Raw genomic sequence first — 19,871 nt, forward strand, 5'->3', positions numbered from 1 at the left:
AAGTCTGCTTTGTTTTAAACGTTTGTAACTTTCCAGATCTTAGTTCTATTTTTTAAATAGATATACTGCATAAACAAACCCTACATCTTGCAACACATGGGCTTGGAGATGAGCCTTTCCCCCACAGGACTTAGGAGTAGGTTTAAATAGCTGCCACTTGATTTGTGCTTGGTTCGCATTAGCAAATAAAATCATTCAGTGTTGCATAAAAATCAAGTGGTTTTTATTTGACACGTTCACTTTTCAGCCAATACTACGGTGCAGTTTTGAGTACCTCGCCTACAAAATCAAGATTTTTGGCAGTTTTCCAGTTCATGCCCTCATTTTTGCTGCTGTCCCCACCCCAAAGCGCCGCTCTCCTTGTCACTCCCTCGCGAATCGGCTGCTGCTGAGCCGCCGCCTAAAAACAACAAGAAAGCCGCCGCGGAATCTACAGGCGCGAATCGCAGCCCAGTTTACCTCCCGAATCTAAGCGTGCCCTACTGCCACAAACGCTTCCTCTTTGGTGTTGTGAGGGTGATGATTGGTGGTGGGTGGGATTTTTTTTTTTTATTATTAAGGCGCATGCGCCCTTCAATGTTTTTCCCCTAGCTTGGGCGGAGGAATCCAGGAAGCGGATCTGAGTGGGCGGAGAGAGAGAGAGAGAGAGAGAGAGAGAGAGAGACGTCGTAGTAGGTGCAGCGAAGCGCGACGCAATCGCGTCCGAAGCGAGGCTGACGTTTGTGACGCGCATGCGCGCTCCGCGTCGAGGCAAACGGACCGCTGGGGAGGCCGCGGAGGGGCAGGCAGCGGGGCGAGTGCTTGTGCATAATAAGCCCAGGCCCGACGGTCCGCCGCCGCCGCCATTATGCTGTGGTTCCCTGGCACCATCCCGGCCGCCATTGCCGCCGCCAAACAGCGCAGCGCCGTCTTCGTGGTGTTTGTGAGAGGTACGGGCCCACCCCCGTGTTTCCCTAACGTGAGGATGGGCGGGGGAGGTTTCGGCTGCCTCCGTGCCTCTCTTCTCAGGCTTCTTTCCCTCCCCGCCCAGCCTCAGGCAAGCTCCCTCCGCCCATGAAGAGGCCTCTTGAACGTACGGAGGGGCTTCGTCCCACCCTCGGCGGGGCCTTTGAGTCCGACGCCCCGCCGACTGCCCAGCAAATTTGGGAAGAGGAGAGGGGCTTTTTTGCTTAGAAGCACCCGAGCTCGCCAGTTCAGCCGGTTTTCCCCTTTAACGAAATAAAAGAAAAAAAAGGGGGGGGAGGTGTCTTCTTGAAGGATTGGGGGGGGGTAGCGGAGAAGATGGGAAAGCCAGCCAGATGGGCAGGGTATAAATAATAAATTGTTGTTGTTGTCATGAGGAGCGCCCGCGTTTCTGTGGAAATACCGAAAGGAGGCACACATACGTGGGCGCACTCGTGTGCAAATAACTCAGTCGACAGAGCGTGGAGACTCATAATCCCAGGGTCGTGGGTTCGAGCCCCACGTTGGGCCAAAAGATTCCTGCATTGCGGGGGGGGGGGTTGGACTAGATGACCCCCGTGGTCTCTTCTGACCTTACAAATTTTATGTTAACGGGTGTCCTGGTGCGTGGAAGGGGATTGGCGATTTAGTGGAAACATCCCCGTGTCCTGTAATCACAGTTGGCTCCCTTCCTTCCAATGCTTGTTACAGAACAGGCTTCCCTAGCTCAGTGCTTGTAAAAAAAGCCATGGCTATATGCTTCATTCAGTAAGGTCTTGTGCTTCCTCCCCCCCTTTATTTCTTGTACGCCCAGCCTAATGCTTCTTGCTTGTTCTTATTCCAGTGTATATTCATAGCAGCCATATGTGTGCCCTGGAGCTTGGTACTGATTTGGTGCTCTCTCCTGTCTTGTGACCTATATGGGGGCAGTGCTTGCTGTGTCATGCTGAGCAGGAAATAAAATGCCTTCATTGCGTAGGATAAGAAGGAATTTTTAATGTGCATTCCTTCATGGAACTCAAGGCAGCGTATATGTATGAAAGGACTGACCGAATCGAAACATGCTTAGCTTCAGCAAGCTGGCTGCATCATGTGTTTTTACACCCTGGAAAGGGGTATCTGTAGCACTTCTATGTTGTTGGAAGTTGGTTTGATGGGAGTTGTAGCCTGACAGCATCTGGAGGGCCACAATTTCACCATTGTGCTTTACGACTTATGCTAGTGCCATGTATCCTGCATATAGTTTCTGGGAGGACTTGTTGGTTTAAAGTTTATCCATGTTTGAATATGTTGGGTTCAGGTCATCACATTTTGGTTTGGTGCTGTAGCACACAACTAGAAGTTCCTGTGGGAAAGTCAGATAACATTTCTTCCAGGACACTACCTTTAAAAGCCCTGTCTCCAGTGCATGTAGGCTATGGGAATTAGAAGTGCTGCACCAGTGCATCAAACGCTGGAGATTATTGTCACACTATACTTTTCATTAAACTGGTTTTCTGTAGAATCTGGTATGACTTCTTCCCCACAATGTAAATAGTTGTCATGATTCTTCAACTGGAGACCTGTCTTCAGGAAGATAGTAAAGGACAATAATGGGCTGTCATTACCACAATTACCTCACATTTTCTCAAAAATTACCCGTAATACCTTTGATACTGTCATTGCCATGTCCCTATTGCCACTTTTTTCTTAAGACTCAGGGCAAATTATAAAGGGTAATTTTTTGCCTGTGCCATGCAAACTTACACTTACATTCCTGCTGTCACCTTTTTTGGAATTGCCACAAATACATTTATGTATCTAATTTCTCTTGTTACATCTCTTTCCTCCCATCCTTCCTAAATATATGTGTAGTCATAAGTTCTGAAAGTACTTTTACCATAACTGGAAAAATCTGGCATCTGATCATGTAAATGCCTCAGAATGTGCCTAATTTGTTCTGCCTTTCAGCTGTATGCTATGAATTCTGGATGCAGTTCTGTGTTCTTAATATTCCCACATGAATAGTAATAATATTTAAAATACATATGCTTACAGTAACTAGACTACAGATAACTATTAAGGCCTTGCAGATTTATTGCCAGAGTGCATGAACTTTTAGATTTCCCACTGAAGTAGAAGGGACAAGGAAGTGCTTCATTTTAGAATATCCTGTCCAGTGTGTCAATCATCTGGGAGAATGCTAGTTAAGTAACACTAGAGAGGTTATTGGTAGTTTACAGAGTAGCCTCAGATCTACTAACAAGCATACAGGAAGCTAAGTTAGCTAAGATAGGATGTTAGGTGTTCACTTGTTATATTTGTCCATGCCAGGATTTTTTTCCTCCAGTATATTTGACACTTCTGATAAAAAATTAATTTTCTTCTATTATAGTGTGCAAAATATCTGTCTGCACATGCCATTGTTATTCTAGAATCCAAAATAATTGATTGTTAAACTGTTTAGTGTACCATATGCAGATGTTAAAATAGAATGCACTAGAATTTGCAGTCTGCATTAATTTTATTTATTGTAAGAGCACTAAGAGTTTTATCCAACTAAATTACTGGATGCACAGAATGATTTCCACACCCTTCATATCATCTCAAAATCTGATCTAGAGGATTGGAGAAACCCTAGGGCAGAAAAGGGAGGCAGAGTTCCATTGTGCTTGCGAAAGTTGTTCCATGCTTACAGCTACATAGTTGGATGCAACCCTATATCCTTTCCTCATTTGCACTATAGTATGCAATCATTCCACTTGTGACACAGGATTAGAAAGTATTCTGGGTGCACCCTTTGAGATAGTTGGTGGAAGTCATATTGTTCATGTTGCACTAAAAATTGATACAGAGATGGCCTGCATTTCCTAGAATGGTGGAGCTTCAGGATATGCACACATATTTTGAAATCTCACTGTTTTAGTGTATTTGATGTATCTTAATTGACAAGGCAACAGGAGAGAATGAAATATTTTTCTGCATCTGTGAAACAATTGTTGACAGCTCCTGGTCATTATGCAGCAAAATTATTACCAATACATTTCTAGTAAATGGGTTTTCAGGAATGTGGAAATGTGTGGCATCCAGTTTTGTTCTGAATAGTGATAGTAATGGTATGTATATTGTGGTTGGTAGACTGATATAAGTTGCTCTACAGCTCTGGAAAATTGTCCATAACTGGAAATAGTGACTGTTTGACTTACTGCCTAAAGTTGGCTTTTTTGGATACACCAAAAAGCTGCTTAGAGAGAGGGTAGGATATAAATATAGTAAATAATTCAAAAGAATTGAAGTCATCCATGTCAATTTAATGATCTGAAGTATTTCTAAATTTTAACACAACACTGTATAGGCTGATACAGGCATGTCCAACAAGAGACTGTGAACTACTCCCAGTATAAAAAAACTTGCAGTGATTGTCATTGGAGGAGGAGCGTGCGTGGGGTGGGTGGGTTGCCCAGAGTTGTTAAGCTTTCTTTAGGAGGGAAGTGCCCAGAGTTGTTGAGCTTTTTGTGGGAGGATTACACAGAGGTTGTTTTTTTTGCCCCCCCCCCCATAAATTTTTGTACACGATAAGGATCCTGTGATCTACCAGGATTAGTCAGGGATCTACCGGTAGGTCGCAGTCTACTAGTTGGACATCCCTGGGCTAAAACAATCAGCCCACCCAGCATAGCCAGTGGTCAGGGATGCTGTAGTCCAGCAATATTTTTGTGGCTGCAGTTTCCCTCATCCCTGGGCTAAAATACTGAAATTTTGCAGCCATCTTTGAAGTAAAAATTACTAGAATGGTCAGGCCCCGCAGTCTTAAGCAAAAACAGTATCATCAAACTGATGAAAACTCATGAACAGCTAGAAGAGTGCAGAACTGTTAGAATTGATCGTGGCACAATGGAATGATTGCTTAAAAGCATTGAAATTTTGCAAAGTCAGTTATATAGCATTTTGTAAATTAACAGCACTCAGCTTGTGCATGGTATGTTTCTTGCATGTCTGCTGCATTTTACATCGCATGATGAATATCCTTGTGGGAAATCAGCACACTTGAGCTCTTTATTTTTCTTTCCATGTTCTCTCTAGGGAAGTGATTCTAGAGTACACAGATTATAGCTGTGCTAGCAATTGGCTCAGCTCAGCTATTTTCTATGTGTGCCTGCCTCTGTCAATACTGCAGAGTTGTTCTTAAGCATAGTTTAATTATACAAGTTAACCTATTGACAAGATCATTTGAAAAAAATGTAACCTTCCCTTTCTCAGACTACTGTACTTTACTAAGTATCAGTATATGCACAGAAAAATGGTGGACTTTTCTGTTGTAAAGCTCTGTAGGTATTAAATAGTGATGAGATACAGTATGCTACTCAGAAGTCAAATGGAAAGCAAGTGGGTTAACAACAGTATTAAATCAGATCACATACCTATGATCCTTTCCCTTCTGTTCTCTTCTATGTATTTGTATTCAGCTTTGCACTCTTTCCTGAAAACTCGGGTCCTTGAGTTTGGAGAGCATCTTGGGGAAACATAATGAGAAGTGTGTTCCTATCAAAAGTATGAATAAGGGATTCAGACACACTTTCTATCATAAGTTTTCAAAGTTTAAACCCTGCTTCTTCAACTACAGAAGTGAAAAGCAGCAGATACCACGGGAAGGGTCCACACTGCACCTATTCATCAGTCCTCCTGGAAACTGGGAAGCTTGGGCTCTTCCTGCATACCCCCCACTTCTCATGTATGCTAATGGCTAAACAGTGCAGGAAAGAACCCCCAGCATGAAAATAAAGGAAGAAGGGCCCTGAAGTGAATAGGTTTCCCTCAGAAATTATCATTTTTAAACTGATAGTATCTTAAGTTATAAATAGAAGGGGAGAGCAAGAGTTAAGTAATGTTTCACCCAGATGCAGGTGCTGCTTCAAACATTCACATTACTGTAAAGTTGTTGGCATCCCTCTGTCTCGGGAGACAATGGAGTGCGTCTCCAGGGGTAAAGTCAAACTGCTATGTTAGCAGCACCAAAGTGATCTCCCCAGTACGCAAGCCTGGGAGTGTGTATGGGGGACCTGGGCTGCCCAGATGACAAGACCCCCCTCTTGGCCGTGCTGATGTGATCTAAAGGAAAGCAGGGCAATATGTTTGGCACCAGTTTAGCTGCAGAAGTTGCTGGAAGGAGGCGTACAAAATGCCATCCAACCACCTTAGGAAATTCACTCCAGATTTGTGTAAAATATATAAAAACACAAATTCAGAGAAATAAAAATAGGGTCTAATCTTATGGGCCAGGGAAAGCCCAGTCTGAAAGCTAAAATATATATGTGTGTGTGTATCTGAAGTACAGGAGTAATCTCATGCATAGATCATATTGCTGGAAGTAGGAGGAACTGCTATGTATAACATTGGTAGCTTGAACTTTTAGGATATAGTCTGGCTGACGCATTAGGATCTCAGACAGAGAGAAACATTACATCAGTAACAAATGGATTTAGAACTAACTCAGTTGGTCTTTAAGGTGCTACTGGAAAGAATTTTTATTTTATTTTGTTTTGACCATGGCAGACCAACACGGCTACCTATCTGTAAATGGATTTAGATTTATGATAGTGGGTGAATGAAGGTATAGAAGACTCTTCCAGACCACTTAACTTATATTTGTTTTCTTCACTTATGAAGAGCCACTAATAGTTCCCTTGCTCCTTTGAACTGGCAATAATTACAGTGGTGCCTCACAAGACGAAATTATTTCGTTCCGCAAGTTTTTTCTTCTTGCGAGTTTTTTGCCTTGCGAAGCACGGTTTCCCATAGGAATGCATTGAAAATCAATCAATGCGTTCCTATGGAAACCGCCTTCAGACCAGGTCCGGGGACATTCTGTCCCCCGACCTCTTCTGAAGGCTGGGGGGGGGGGGACAAGGGCTTTTCTTCCCACCGCCAGCCTTCAGAAGGCTGTTCTGAAGGCTGGCGGTGGGAAGAAAAGCCCTTCTCCCCACCTCCCGCCCCGCAAGCTCCGGGGACAGGAAGGCTTTGCTGCCGCCCGCCAGCATTTTAAAAGCCCCCGGGACAGCGGAGACTTCTCCGCTGTCCCGGGGTGATCTTAAAATGCTGGCGGGTGGCAGCGAAGCCCCCGGGACAGCGGAGACTTCTCCGCTGTCCCGGGGCGATCTTAAAATGCTGGCGGGTGGCAGCAAAGCCCCCGGGACAGCGGAGACTTCTCCACTGTCCCGGGGCGATCTTAAAATGCTGGCGGGCGGCAGCGAAGCCTTCGCTGCCGACCCCCAGCATTTTAAAAGCCCCCGGGACAGCGGAGGTCTTCTGAAGGCCGGCGGTGGGTGAAAGTCTTTGCTCCCCCCCGCCTGCCTTCAAAAGCCGTCCGGGATAGCGGAGAAACGCGCTCCCTGCTATCCCGGACCGCTTTTAAAATGCTGGCGGTGGGGAGCAAAGCCTTTCGGCCCCCACCGGCCTTCCTGGACCTCTTCTGAAGGCCGGAGGGGGGGAAAGGCTTTGCTCCCCACCGCCAGCATTTAAAAGAGGTCCCCGGAGATTTCTTGCTTCGCAAGAAGAAAGCCCATAGGGAAATTCGTCTTGCGGAACGACTCAAAAACGGAAAACTCTTTCGTCTTGCGAGTTTTTCGTTTTGCGAGGCGTTTGTCTTGCGAGGCACCACTGTATTCTCTTTCAAATTCTGCCCTCTTTCAGTTTCTAAAATTGTGAATTATAATAGCTGAAAATATAAATGAACACTTCATGCCTAATTTCATTAGGGGGAACATTGCAAATTGACAACAGGCTTTCTATATGGGTTGTTATAGCTTTGTTCTGTTAAAAATTGTTACTTTGCTTTTACAATAATTGCACATGAATATGTATGCTTTTATATTGCTATATGAATAAGTATTCATTAAATTGCTTCTAAAATGTTACAATTTTCTAGCTGGTGCATTGTTTGGCCACTTTGTTGTCCTTTAAAAATCATAGGATTGACAGATTATAAAATAAATACTAGCTATTTGGCTTTTAGAGAGTGGTGAAAGATTTATTTGCTGGAACATAATGAGTTTGTTGCAAACAGAATAGTTAAAATTTTTTCATATGTAAATTAATAAAATAGCAAATACAAGTTGATCTATTGCACATACTGATGTAATTATCAGTCATATTTCTAGCGCAATCCCTTTGATCACATGATCTAAAAATGTTTTAAATGAACACCAAACTGTGAGAGACCCTTGTTTTGTGGAGCACTGCATGTTGATGTTGCACCCCCTTTACATAATTATATGTCACTTGTCTTTCTCGTTTGGGTTATCTGGAGCTGCTGGTTGTGCATATCTTGTACCTGTTGTCTGTCTGTGACACTTTTGGGTCTAGAGTCTTTTTTTAAAGCTGAGCCGTTGGCACCTGGTAAGTGGCTTATACTATCTTTGGGTCTATCCCAACTCTGTAGTTGTGTGATCATCCTTGCCCTAAAGTTATAAACATTGCATTTCTAGTATGCTGTAATCTGTAATTAATCTATATTTGCATCTGTGAAGAAGACTTCTTCTTTTTCGCAGGGGATGATGAACAGTCCATAGAGATGGCTGCCAGCTGGGAGAATGAGAAAGTGACTGAGGCAGCAACAGATGGCTTTGTAGCTATTAAAATAGATACTCAAAGGTTTGGCAACTTATTTTACTGTTGTTTTTGTTGTTAGTAGTAATTTACTTTTAAAGAGACCGCTGTATAATCAATATGTAGTTATTTTGGAAGGGAATTCAATTGGTATGTGTGTGGAATATTGTTATCCAACTACACACTAAGTGTATATTTTACTGAATAGTTTACTTTATTCTCGTTATATTTGTGCTACTCCATTCTCCATTAAAATAAGATCCAACTGATACTTTTCACTTTGAAAATTAAAAGCCATAATACTTTCAGGAGGACTTTAAAGTCTGGAGGAGACAAACCGTGAACCCATGTTCAGACGACACCTAAGCCAAACCATGGCTTAACTCACGCATAGGCAAACTCGGCCTTCTAGATGTTTTGGGACTACAACTCCCATCATCCGTAGCTAACAGGACCAGTGGTCAGGGATGATGGGAATTGTAGTCTCAAAACATCTGGAGGGCCGAGTTTGCCTATGCCTGGCTTAACTCACAGGACTGGAGAAGGAATAAAGCAGCCATTATCTCCTTTCCTGGAGCCCATAATTTGTGCTAAGCCATGGTTTAGCATAACATTACATATAATCTGTATACTGTTTTATGTAAGTTAATTTCAGTGTAGTGTTTTAGAGAAATAAAAATTAATTTGTTGTGATCCTACAAGGCTTTTAAACAGTCAGATATACAATAACAGTATATACAATAACTGATTATTTTATGACATTTCATATTAGTGTGATTGTCTAAACTTGATACTTTTTTTTACACAGTGAAGCCTGCCTGCAGTTCTCCCAAATCTGTATCCTTGAACAAAATATAATAAATTGAATCATTTCACACTCAGATGTTCATTTATGGACTTGGTTATTGTATGGTGCAAACTACAGGATCTCCTCCCTCAGGAGATTCTGTCTGTTCTCCTTTACTGCTCCATATGCTTGGAACTTCCTTCAGGAATACCTGTGTGATGCCACCTTTCTTACTCCATCTAAACGCATCTTCAAACCCACCTTTTCCTGAAGCCTTTGGCAGAGTTTCCTGGTTACTGTACCTGGTTACTAAGCCTAAGTATGTGAAAGTGAAACACCCCTTGTATATCTCGCCTCCACTTCCTAATATTGTAAATAATAATATTAGGTAATAATTTAGTATTACTGTTCTCAACAGAGAGGCATCAAAACCATAGTCATTTCTGGCTCTCCTCACTGGGGGTTTATCTCTGGTTTTTCATCCTGTGCTTTTCTTAATTGTTTATATAGTGATATGGTGTATACTGAAAAACTGGGATTTTGAGGGTGCTGTTCCATGAAGAAAACAGGTTGCATGAAACAGCACCATGATTGGGATGGTTGTTCTACTTGTAACCATCTTGGCTAAGGTTTATTGAATAACTATCTGGCATGAGACCATTTCAGAAAAACAATGTGACCAAACTGAAGATAGTTCTTCAATTTTTAATTACAGCAAGTTGATTTGCAGTAAATTTAGGAGTAATGAAAAACAAATAAAAGCCCACCATGCTATTGACTTTTGAGCTTCACTACCAAAACATGTTTTGTGTGTGGAATGTTAGTTGATGCCAAAACGATTAGACTTAAGACATGTAGAATAGCATCTACTACAACCTTGGTGTACAGAGGCAATTTACTTTTGAGTACCAATGACAGTGCGGGTGGTGCTGTGGGTTAAACCACAGAGCCTAGGACTTGCCGATCAGCAGGTTGGCGGTTTGAATCCCCGTGATGGGGTGAGCTCCCGTTGCTCGGTCCCTGCTCCTGCCAACCTAGCAGTTTGAAAGCACGTCAAGTGCAAGCAGATAAATAGGTACTGCTCTGGCGGGAAGGTAAACGGCGTTTCCCTGTGCTGCTCTGGTTTGCCAGAAGTGGCTTAGTCATGCTGGCCACATGACCCGAAAGCTGTACGCCGGCTCCCTCGGCCAATAAAGCGAGATGAGCGCTGCAACCCCAGAGTCGGTCACAACTGGACCTAATGGTCAGGGGTTACCAATGACAGAGACAAATCACAGGAAAAGCTGTTTTCTTCATGGTCCTGCTTATGAGCGTGCCAGAGGGATTTGACTGGCTGCTGTTAGGAAAACTAAACTGGGTTGAACAAATCTTTGCTGATCCATCAGGGTAGGACCCAAGCAATATTTGACCATGAACTACTGCCCATGTGATTTAATTGAATCTCAAGATGTGGCTCACAGAGGATGCCACTTAAAAACAAAAGAGGTGTATGTTTTGAGGTTAGAAGTGATCCTTCTAATTTGTGTTGTTTTCATTCAAAAGTTTTTTGTGCAAACTGTCTCCATGATAATCTGACACATTTCTTTAGAGCTGGGAGAAGAGGGGCGAGGCAGCAGAAAAGTGATGGGCTTGGTATCACTTAAATTTTCCATGGGGAATTCAGATATTTCTGTACTGGTAGCATCAGTTTGCTATAGGTGGCATCCAGTTGGTGTCCCATCACTGATAAAAGGTGCTGTTGGCAGATCAGGAAGGCAGGCTCTTTTGAGCTACTCCTCTTACTCCTCTAGCCCTACACACCCCTAATTAGCTTTAGAAGGCCCCTATATTTGGAAAGAAGAGGAAACTGTCAAAAATTGTCTCCCCCATTTCAGTGAGGGGCACTAGTTCAGTATATGCTTTGCTCAGCTGTTTGCAATAATTTATAATCATTTGCATTTATGTTTCTTTTCCAAATTACTTTTGCCTTCCTTACAATTGAGATGTTGTCCTTTACTATTGCTGCATAGATCCTGTAGTGTGTGTTCCATCCAGTTTCTTTATAGGAGACAATGGAGTCCCGTTGGAAGTGATTGCTGGCAGCGTTTCTGCAGAGGAACTTGTTACAAGAATTCATAAAGTCAAGCAGGTAAGAAATAGTGACTGACCTGGTTTTTCAGCATAGTGAAATAAATGTTTAAAAGCTCGTTCCTGTTGAATGGATTACAGGCAGAAAAGGTCACTGTGTCAGTGTCAGTATGCCTATAGAATTGTGAATTCTATATGTTCTTGCTTGAAGAAAGAATACTTAATCATACTATAGTTATGCTAAATTAAGCCAGTTTTATGTACCAAGTTGGAAATGTACTAATAGAGCAATAATGACTTTTTCTAGAAGACATTTTTCTTGATGGGCTTGATCATTGGGGGGGAAAAATCACTCCTGAAATGTACTTGTTTCTTACCCTTTTTTTAATGCAGCAAGAAAGGTCAGGTTACATGTGTTTCCCCTCATTTGCCCCTTTAAGATCAGGCTGTACAGTGGTACCTTTGGTTGTGGGTGGGATCCATTCCGGAGCTCTGGTCGGATCCCAAGGTTTCCGCAACTGGAGGCACCGCTTCTGTGCATGCACATAGTGTGGTAGAGCGCATCTGCGCATGCGCGCGCAGTGAAACACAGGTTTGCCGCTTTTTCAACCCAAAGTTTACGTTACCCGAGGGTAATGTAAGCCGAGGTACTACTGTAATTAGTCTTGAGACATGGTATAGAACTATTGTCCCCTTCACACCTCCCACTGGCACTTTTATGATGATTATTTTACTGCAAACTGACAAACTGGTAATCTGGATTAAGTTTTCCATAAGATTAGGCCAGGTGGCGACCCAAGCTTTTTATTTAATCCTAGCTGCCTCTTAAGTGTGTACCAGGACATGTGCTATTCAAGCATCTTTTTCTAAATGTTGTATCTTTCCTTATCAACCCCTGTGATATTAGTTTGCCTTCAGCCCCTGCTTGTGGGATAATATTAAATACTAATTTGATTGTTATATTCAAGGCTCCTTGACTCGGTGACCTATAGTTAAGTGGTCTGGAATTTTGTTATAGAACTCTCTTCTCATTCTACAACTGCTAAAAAAGGGGACAGAGCTGTGCTACACACCAGTTTTCAGGAGATTCAAAACAACATCAGAGAAAAACTGCAAACAAAACAACTTGTTCTCACATTAAGAAATAGTAATATATGACATATTTTGCTTCCTTGTCCCTCTGCCATATGCCAATAGAAGGGTTATTGTACTCATTTCAGGAGATCTTTAGCTACACACTACTCTTGAAAGTGAAGTCATCCATAAAATAATAGTTGCTTTTTCTTTCTGCAGTCAAACAGGGCCTTTGACAGCCATGCAGCCATGGTTCTGCTCTTTTCACCATGTATTAGTATCATACAAAGTGCACTCTTAAGCTTACTATTTGTAGATTAGGCTACATGAGCATCAGTTTTGTACTTTGAAGCCTAGCACTTGTTTTCACTTTGATTTAGAAAATGGCTTAAAAATCAAATGTTCTGGAATTACAGTCATTTACTGATATCTACGCTTCTTTCTTCCTTAGATGCACACGTTAAAAAATGAAGCAATGGAAAGTTCTACGCCGTGTTCCTCATCTTTAAATGGCATCACAGAGGGCTCTCAGTCCCAAACAGCTGAGTTTGCTGAAGCACAGCCTGAAAGGCTAAGTGTATCCTCAGTTGGTGAGTATGTGGAGCTGCCTACATTCAAGATTAGTATTTACATATGGAGTTAAAATGGTAATCTTTCAAAAGTAAAGGATGGGAAAGACCTCCTTTAAGTGATTACCATTTTTGTGTGTGCCTCATTATGCTACTACCTTTTAAGTATTTTTTCATTCCCCTCCATAACTGCTGCTCGTCCCTGCCACGCTCTTTCTCATCTGCAGTTGTTTCTTCAGGGCTGCATCAAGAACAGGACAGGGCCAGCCATGCCTTGCTCATTCTGACACAAGGAAAGAGTGGTACAGAGACAGGTGAAGTGGAGGTTGTAGTGCTGTCAGGTATGCTACTGGCGTTGCTGAGAATGAGCAATTCAGTGCATTAATTAGGCAAAGGATATCTGAAACTATGTTAATTGCTTAACTGTTGTGAAGAACCTGGTTCCAAAGTTGAAGTATTCAGAATATCAACTTTGTGCAGAAGCAGCTGAAGATGTTCTTGATTTTAAATAGTGAGCTAGTTTGGATCATTAATATTCATAGTGGCATGATAACAATATTTTGTAAGAGTTCATACAGCAATTGCTTATGATGGTAAAATGTTGATACTTTTCCCCTTTCCCATCTCCTCCTTTTCACTTACCTGCTATTTCTAAACTACTGAAGGTGAAGTAAATTTGGACCAGACAAATGTGGAAAGTGGCGGAAGGGGGGAATCGCAGACTACAGATGACCTTACAGCCAAAGTAGAAAGGTATGTTTTTTGCAGACTTTCTGGTTATTCTAGAAAGCAGGGCTAGGCAACCTTGAGCCCTGAGGGCTGCATGCAGCAGTGGGAAAGCAGTTGAGGATTGTCTGGCAGTTTTCATGGTCAGAGCCAGCCACACACATGCATGCACTCTCATTCGTTTTTCCAACATACAAACACACACAAAGAAAAGATGGGACTGTGTGGCAAGCACAAGACTGCCCTGTAATAACTGTTACAGATAGGTAGCCGTGTTGGTCTGCCATAGTCAAAACAAAACAAATTCCTTCCAGTAGCACCTTAAAGACCAACTAAGTCAGTTCTTGGTATGAGCTTTCGTGTGCATGCACACTTCTTCAGATACTTCTTTAAGGTGCTACTGGAAGGAATTTGTTTTGTTTTGTCTGTAATAACTGTGTCATCCATATCTATCAGACTGGATCAGTTCAAGAGGAAATTGCCGCCATTTATCATTACTTATTATTTCTAGAGTCTGACTTAAGGGCCAAATCATCAAGCCAAGGCTTAAAAGGCAGATAGTGTGAGAAGAAGCCATTTCAAGAGAATGTGAAAAGCACAGGAGAGGGCAAAATTACACTGATCTGTCATCTGGATTGCACTTCTCAACTGTAGTGCAGAGCTACAATGCAGTTTAAATTGCCCATCGAAACAGTCCAGATCTTTTTAAGCGCCTTTTGAAACCTGTTCTTTGGCAGAACGTCTTCTAGGTCTATGACAGGCTCTCATGTTTTGTTATTTGCTGCCGGCCAACCCTTCTCCAGCTTTGCAACAGCACAGAATGAAGGTGTTGTTTTTTACCCACAGTTTTCTAGTCTATGCATCTTCATGGCAAAGTTCTTACCCCTTTTGTGTCATTCTAAAGTTAATTCGCCAGGCCTGTGTACAGTGCTGCCTCGCAAGACGAAATTAATTCGTTCCGTGAGTCTCTTCGTCTTGCGAAGCACCCCGATTAGCGGATTAGCGGCTATTAGCGGCTTAGAAAAAGGGGGGGGGAGGGAAAAAACTTGCAAGACTCGCAAGACGTTTTCGTGAAGCACCTCAAAAGACGGAAAACTCTTTCGTCTAGCGAGTTTTTCGTCTTGCAAGGCATTCGTCTTGCGGGGCACCACTGTATTTGGCAGTGCAGGCAAGGAAGTGCAACCTAAAATTTAATAAAAGATAATACTGATATATTGTTTTTGCTTGTTATTATGATACATATTTTTGTGTTTTTATATTGTAAACTGTCCTGTTGTTTTTGGATAAAGGGCAGTATAGAAATTTAATAAATATAAAATTAATAATGGTAATAGAACTGCTGTTGGAAAGCAGAATTGCTGTATTATAATATACTGCCTTTCAGTTTTGGGTAGTTTTGTTTTTTGGCAGAGTCATGTATAGCACTTTGATGTGCACTTCCCCACACAGAAATAAGGTTTCACCTTGTGTTTGTATTCTTCTAAATTTAGAGTGACAAAAAAACTTGAAGAAAGAAGAGAAGAGAAAAAGAAAGAAGAAGAGCAGGTAGAGTGTAACTGAATTTATAATGTTGCATTTTATTTTTATTTTGAAAAACGTATAAGCTGCTTAATAAAATACTGTACATAAAATAATATGAATATCAGTAATACATAATGTCCCCCCCCCAAAAAATATTTAATTAAATTATAGGGATAGGCTTGCTGGAATAACAATTATCAGGTGGCTAAAGCAGCAATTTCATTCTCTTTTGATGTCCGGGAATTTTCTATTAAACTAATTTTCAGGAAAAATTTAAATTAGTTGTGTATTATATGATAGGTAAAGGTAAAAGGACCCCTGACTATAAAGTCCAGTCGGGGACTCAAGTTGCATGCTCATCTCGCTCTATGGCTGAGGGAGCTGGGACTGAACAATGGGAGTTCACCCCGTTGCGGGAATTCGAACCGCCGACCTTCTGACCAGCAAGCCCTAGGCTCTGTGGTTTAGACTACAGCGCCACCCGCATCCCTTTAAAAGCTTAGGAAAGGTGTATTCTCTTTTCACTCAGAAGGAAATCAAGAAAGAAGTAGAAAGAAGAAAAAGTGGGAAAGATATGTTGGAGTACAAAAGGAAACAAGAAGAAGAACTTACAAAGCGAATACTGGAAGAAAGGAACAGAGAAAAAGCTGAAGACAGAGCTGCTAGGGAGCGCATCAGACAGCAGATTCAAATGGTAAGTCATCTGTTACAAGGGGGCCTTCAACAAAGTGTTGCGTAATAGAGTGCTCTCTGTTCAGGATGTCAGTCTCTCAATTCCTGTTCACCATCTTCTCCTCTCTCCAGTTTCCTATCCCCACGCCACCCCCCGCTGGCCAGTCAGCATTTCACTCTCACTCATTTTTCTGATTCTCCTTTGTGTGTTGAATATGGAACATCACTCAAATAACTGAAATCTCTATTAGTACAATATATATGATTTATTAGGTGAGCTTCTTGGAAAAAAGTATTTTCTTAGCAAATTGATCTTCAATATACTGTATTTTCCCGTGTATAACGCTCCCATGTATAAGACGACCCCTATTCTTTGGGACTTCAAATTAAGGAAATGGGGAGATTGCTCAGAGTTGTTGAGCTTTTTGGGGAGGATTGCCGACAATCACTTATCTGCCTGGCCACTGCACACCACCTGCCAATCACACACCTCGCCAAAGCCACCAATCATTTGTCAGTTCAAACACAATGGATAAGCAAGGCTTCCAAACTCCTATTCCCAGTTGCACACAGGGAGGAGGGAGAGGACATATCTAAGACTCACCTAGGCTCGTTCATGGCATGGTAAAGCGTGGTTTAGCATGAAGATGGCATGTAAAGGTTAAGTGTTCATTGAATATAATAAATGAGAACAAATTATGTCCCTCACCACATACAAGTTGGTTGGTAGTAATTTCTTTCCATGAGACTGCACTGATTAAAATAGCCTTGACTGGGCCATGGTAACATGTAGTGAATGTCTTTGTCCTCTTATGAAGGATCGTGCTGAAAGAGCAGCTCGTTTTGCAAGGTCCAAGGAAGAAGCAGAAGCTGCAAAAGCTGCTGCTATCCAAGCTAAGCTGCTTGAAATGGGAGCCAGGAAGGAAGCATCACAGAGGGAAAGAAGGTGAATTCTTTTTCATGCCTTCATCCAACTCTTCCCATTCCCTTCACCTTGTACACACCAACTTCCTCCTTTATTGTAGCACCATGCATTTTTTGCTTTGTTGTCTCACTCCTTTATCAGTCCATACAATCAACCTTCTTGCCCCTCTCTTTGTAAAACGATAAACCCTCAGCTGAGAACATGTTTCTTCTGTATTCTGTATATTCTCTTAGTATGCTACTGCTGCTAAGGAGATGTCAAATAATAATTTGATCTAACTTAAAAATAAGTGCAGTTGATGAACTCTTCCTCTCTAATATCTCCTGGTATATGAGTGAAGCATTTAAAGGAACTTAAGTGATGGAAGCTGTTCTTAAAATTCATTCTTAAACTGATATATTTTCCCTAGTGCTATAGCAAGAATTCAGTTTCGCCTTCCAGATGGATCCTCTTTTACCAATAGTTTCCCTTCGGATGCCCCGTTGGAAGAAGCCAGACAATTTGCTGCACAGGTAAATGAGGATTTGTTTTATTTTTAAGTTATAGAAGAGCATGTATGTATAGTTACCATAATCTCTTCAGGATTTCTGAGAGAAAGATGGAACGTTTTGAGGAAAAAACAGGTGGCAGCTTTGGCCCTTTGTCTGAATGCTTGGGAGGGTTTTAAAGATGCCAGTTATTGATCTTGTTAGTGCATAACATTGACCATAAATAATGTGGGTCAGTTGCATTAACACAACTACAAACCACAAGCAGCTAAGTGAGCTGGTCTTCAGTTTGTTTCCCACTGTGGTAAGGGCAGTTGAGAAATGGAGACTCTGTGTGCACCAATTTGCATCTTGTACACAAGCTAATTACCCTAATATCTGAACAATTGTAAACTGTTCTGAGAATATTTGTTAAACTAAATGAAAGTTTTACAACCTTATACATGTCACTACTCGTTTTGGTCTGGCCACAAAATAGGATGCTTCCAGGTGTCCTCAAACTTGCCCTAACTGGCATACCTCTTGCATAATTTTTGGGTCCTGTGTCTTCAGAAGACAAAAATAGTAGATGTTGGGCACAGATACCATGTGTAAATTAAGAGTGTTGTTTTCCCCCTTTGAAATAACTTATTTTGAGATGAAGCTCTGCATTTCATGGTTAAAGGTCCTTCCCATTTTTATTTCTAAATTTTAAGGGGAATATAAAGTACTTACCTGATTTGTTCTACTACAGACAGTTGGCAACACATATGGCAATTTCTCATTGGCGACAATGTTCCCCAGGAGGGAATTTACCAAAGATGATTATGGGAAAAAATTAGTGGACCTGGAACTTGCCCCAAGTGCTTCCGTAGTATTGTTGCCGGTAAGTGTGCTTTATAGAAAAGATTATTCAAATTGTATCATGAACTATTTTACAACCATTCAATATTACTTCTTGAAATAACCTCGTGTATTTATGGAGTTTCTTCTAGAGTCCAGTTTTCAGTCCTGTTTGTTTTGTATCTTCAAACAGGCTGGAAGGCCAGCAACAGCAGTTGTCCAGTCTTCAAGTGGAGATTTTTGGAGATTCCTGGGTACTATCCTTTATCCACTCATAGCTGTTTGGCGATTTATTAGCAACTTCCTGTTTACGAATCCTCCTCCTTCCCAGCCTACTGCAAGACCTCATCAGCAGGATCACTCAAACCCTTCAGCATCAAACACTGCAGAATCAAGCAGGTAGGACTGACAAGTGTTCTTAAATTATTGTTTTTCACTCCCTCTGGTAGATGCAAGGGCTTGGGAGAAAGACAGGGTTTCCCCTTGTTTAGGCTGGCATACAGAGAAACTCCACATGAATAACTAACATGTATGTCAGTGGCTCAAACTGGCTTCTATGGACAGGATACCATGTTGTAATCCAAATCTACTTTTTGATGGGCAATTAGCAGTGTAGGGGTAAGTAATAAGAATAAACAGTGTGTTGCATGCTCCCTGGCCATCTTCGCTTGGTAAGGTTTCTTTCTGAAACAGCAGTTTGGATTTCCATGCCAGCTGCTGCCAGAAAGATAGCTTCTGAAATGCATCCAGGAGCATTTAAGATTACATTTTGTGAATGTGCCAAATTAATATCACCATGAGCCAGGAAGTGATGGGCTGGAACCGGCAGCAAACATGTCAGTGCACTATAGTCATTCATAGGTGACATTCCCTCTGTTCTTCAGCTGAATCCACTCTAGGGTGCATTTGGAAAGAAATAAAAACTACCTTTTGTACACTGAAAGGGGTATTAATGTGAACTGAATCAAATTCTCCCGTTACTTCTCCTGGGTGGAGGGTGCTAGAATTGAATCAGGAGCTGAAATTGCCACTGTAAGGATTTAATCTCGAACTGCATTTCTTCTTTATTTAGACAAGCAGTCAGGAAACGAGTATTGGAAAAGCGGGGTGAAGAATTCAAAAAAGAAGGCAAAATCTATAGACTGAGAACTCAGGATGATGGAGAAGATGATAACAATACTTGGAATGGAAATTCAACCCAACAGATGTAGTTTTTATGAGTAAACTGTGCATAGTAATCACTGATTTTTCCCTTTGATTTAGTTATTCCTTCTGCTGCACAGGTGGGCTTGTATGAGTATGCTGCCTGCATTATGCCATATTCCTGTCATAGCACATGGAATAAGGTGTTAATTGTGTAGCTGGATACTGCAACTGTAACTACTGCCAAAAGCTCAAAGAATGTAAAAAAATCCCCATCTTCCATCAGCTTTCAGAATTTCATACTAACTAGCCCTGTTGTCATCTGAAGGCACTTTTTAATCTATATAAATCTTGGAACAAATCGGAAGCCCAGATTAAAACAAGAGAGTCTGACTAGCAGAAGCGTAATACCTTGCAAATTGGATAACTTATTTTTCCCCCCTTTAGTGCTTCTGCAACTACAAGACTATATACTGGTAGTTTTTAATCTCAGAGCATTCAATAAAGGTTTTCAAAAAAAGAAGTCTGTATGTTCCTTATTCAGAAGTTCT

General features: G+C 41.7%; 1 protein-coding gene and 1 long non-coding RNA gene across 3 annotated transcripts; one reads left to right on the forward strand and one right to left on the reverse strand.

Moving 5' to 3' along the window:
* The first annotated feature begins 666 nt into the window (after positions 1–666).
* UBXN4 (UBX domain protein 4) lies at positions 667–19,843 on the forward strand. 2 transcript variants are annotated; one of them, XM_081872432.1, is made up of 13 exons: positions 667–929; positions 8,469–8,571; positions 9,335–9,363; positions 11,323–11,441; positions 12,906–13,044; positions 13,689–13,776; positions 15,240–15,294; positions 15,803–15,964; positions 16,761–16,888; positions 17,277–17,379; positions 18,089–18,220; positions 18,371–18,576; positions 19,250–19,843. In XM_081872432.1, the coding sequence occupies exons 1-13, from the start codon at positions 848–850 to the stop codon at positions 19,386–19,388; spliced, it is 1,485 nt and encodes a 494-aa protein (XP_081728558.1). In that variant the 5' UTR covers positions 667–847; the 3' UTR covers positions 19,389–19,843. The 2 variants fall into 2 exon arrangements, with proteins under 2 accessions (XP_081728558.1, XP_081728557.1); XM_081872431.1 differs by having other exon boundaries at positions 670–929; positions 15,800–15,964.
* On the reverse strand, positions 13,785–15,228 carry LOC309348817. Its single transcript, XR_014159560.1, has 3 exons — positions 14,898–15,228; positions 14,185–14,667; positions 13,785–14,002 (listed from the first exon to the last, which is right to left on the reverse strand). It is a non-coding gene; the product is annotated as an uncharacterized lncRNA (long non-coding RNA).
* Positions 19,844–19,871: the final 28 nt, after the last annotated feature.

This window comes from Podarcis erhardii, assembly GCF_964252035.2.
Source record: "Podarcis erhardii genome assembly, chromosome: 1".
Lineage (NCBI taxonomy): Eukaryota > Metazoa > Chordata > Lepidosauria > Squamata > Lacertidae > Podarcis > Podarcis erhardii.